We start from the raw sequence: 1858 nt of genomic DNA, 5'->3' as shown, positions 1-1858 counted from the left end.
TTAGTGTTTGGACTTCACATCTATTCTTCCCCCCTCAACTTTCCTCCTCCCCCCACATACATACGACACTCTCTGGGACACCTCTCTCCAGTCCTTCTCGGCCCCAGAGGAGACAGGTTGGCCTAGGTGCAGGAGAACCCGCCTGGGCCCCCACCCTGGCGTTTGTTTGGTCCCCTCCTGGGGACAGGAGTGGGAACGAAGGGCAAGCATCTCTGATCTGGAAGCTCCTTCCTTCCCTGCTGCTTCAGAGCCTCCTCTCGGCCTCAGCTCCTGCCTTCTTCTTCTGGCACAAACTGGGTCTCTTTCCTTCTGACCCTGAAATTGCATCCCTCCTTCAGACTCGCTCTGCCATGCCCAGGGTGCATCTGCCTCTGGGGACATCACCTGCTCGTCTCCCCACCAGCCAACCTTCCTGCCCCCTCTTTTGCACTCACACTGAGAATTTCCTGCTTGTCTAAAGACCACCTTTACTAAGCCACCGTGGGACAGTCCCACGGAAAGCAGAGGACTGGGTACCAAACCCCGAATTCAAACAGGAGGGTAACAGCCAACTTATTGGGGGAAGGAAGCCTAGTTGTCTGTTCTCCCCTACAATCACACGGCTTCTCCAGAATTCCTGTGTCCGATCCCAAAGAAACTGCTTTCTCCCAGCCCGCCGTTGCCTTTTTCCCGTTCCAAAAACAGCCTACAATTTTATTTAATGAAAGACACATTTATGAACAATCAAATGATCCTCATAAAATTTTTATTGAAGGACGTAAAAACAAGCTACTTGCCCACGACTGAGGTCGCTCTCTTGCCTTGCCCGCTCTCACCCTGGCTCTCTGCAGACAGAACCCAGGGGTGACTTCTTTTTTTGGGGGGGGTCAGGGTGTCCCAGAGATGGAACTGGGGCCAAGGTGGGTGAGCAGGAAAATGGGAGGGGGTTGCCCCACTTAAGTTGTGTAGATCTCTCCTCCACTTCTTCCAGCTGGCAAAAAAAGAGAGAGATATAGACAATAAATTTAAAATAGAGGTGCTTGCATATCTGTACCGAAGCAGAGAGAGGACTTTTGATGCTAAAGGTGTCTGAGGTCCAGAGGTCCTACCCCTCCCACCCGCGGACCACCTTCCCTACCCTTCCCCTGCCCCATATTTGGGGGGCTGAGTTGGCCAGGGCAGAGGCACTCTCCCCTTTCTCTCCTTCCCTCCCTCCACCCCAGCTCCTCCAGTCCCCTCCCACCCTCCCTCTCTCGCTGCTGCGGCTCCTGAAAGAAATACATACATACACACTATTGGGTGGACCTGGGCAAGGGGGTTCTCTGCTGAGAGACGAGTTGTCCTGAGGGGGTGACGGATGCCTTGGGTCCAGAGCTCCGGACCCCCAGGAAAACGCAGGTCGCGGGGATCAGCAGAGAAGGGGGTGGGAGAAGGTATAAAAAAAAAAAAGGCAAGGGAAAAAAAAAAAGCCCCTGCGCATTGATCCGCGCCGTATTTTTGGGTAAATACGATCACGTGGGGGCCGGGGAGCCAATGAGCTGCGGGGAAAAGGCTGGAAAAATAATTACCTGCCTTGATTGTTCTGTGAGCAGATAAAAAGTACATATACAGTTCATACAATAATCTTATGTATGTAAAACCCCGTTACGATGTCGGCGACGGGGCCCATCAGTAACTATTACGTGGACTCGCTCATCTCCCACGACAATGAAGACCTCCTAGCGTCCAGGTTTCCGGCCACCGGGGCTCACCCCGCCGCCGCCAGACCCAGCGGCTTGGTGCCGGACTGTAGCGATTTTCCGTCCTGTAGCTTCGCGCCCAAGCCGGCCGTGTTCAGCACGTCGTGGGCGCCCGTGCCCTCGCAGTCGTCCGTGGTGTA

The 1858-nt window shown here is 54.4% G+C and overlaps 1 protein-coding gene across 1 annotated transcript in view; it reads left to right on the top strand.

Annotated features, from left to right (window-relative positions):
* The first annotated feature begins 1277 nt into the window (after positions 1 to 1277).
* Positions 1278 to 1858, top strand: part of HOXC9 (homeobox C9) — a 3473-nt gene continuing 2892 nt past the window's right edge. Inside the window, exon 1 of the mRNA XM_006757096.2 lies at positions 1278 to 1855. Within this exon, the coding sequence (XP_006757159.1) occupies positions 1629 to 1855 (227 nt within the window). The 5' untranslated portion in view covers positions 1278 to 1628. The remainder of the gene's footprint in view (positions 1856 to 1858) is intronic.

Source organism: Myotis davidii, unplaced genomic scaffold (genome assembly GCF_000327345.1).
Source record: "Myotis davidii unplaced genomic scaffold, ASM32734v1 scaffold233, whole genome shotgun sequence".
Taxonomy (NCBI): Eukaryota; Metazoa; Chordata; class Mammalia; order Chiroptera; family Vespertilionidae; genus Myotis; species Myotis davidii.
Note: the sequence above shows the minus strand (reverse complement) of the source record. Positions and strands in the feature narration are given on the sequence as shown.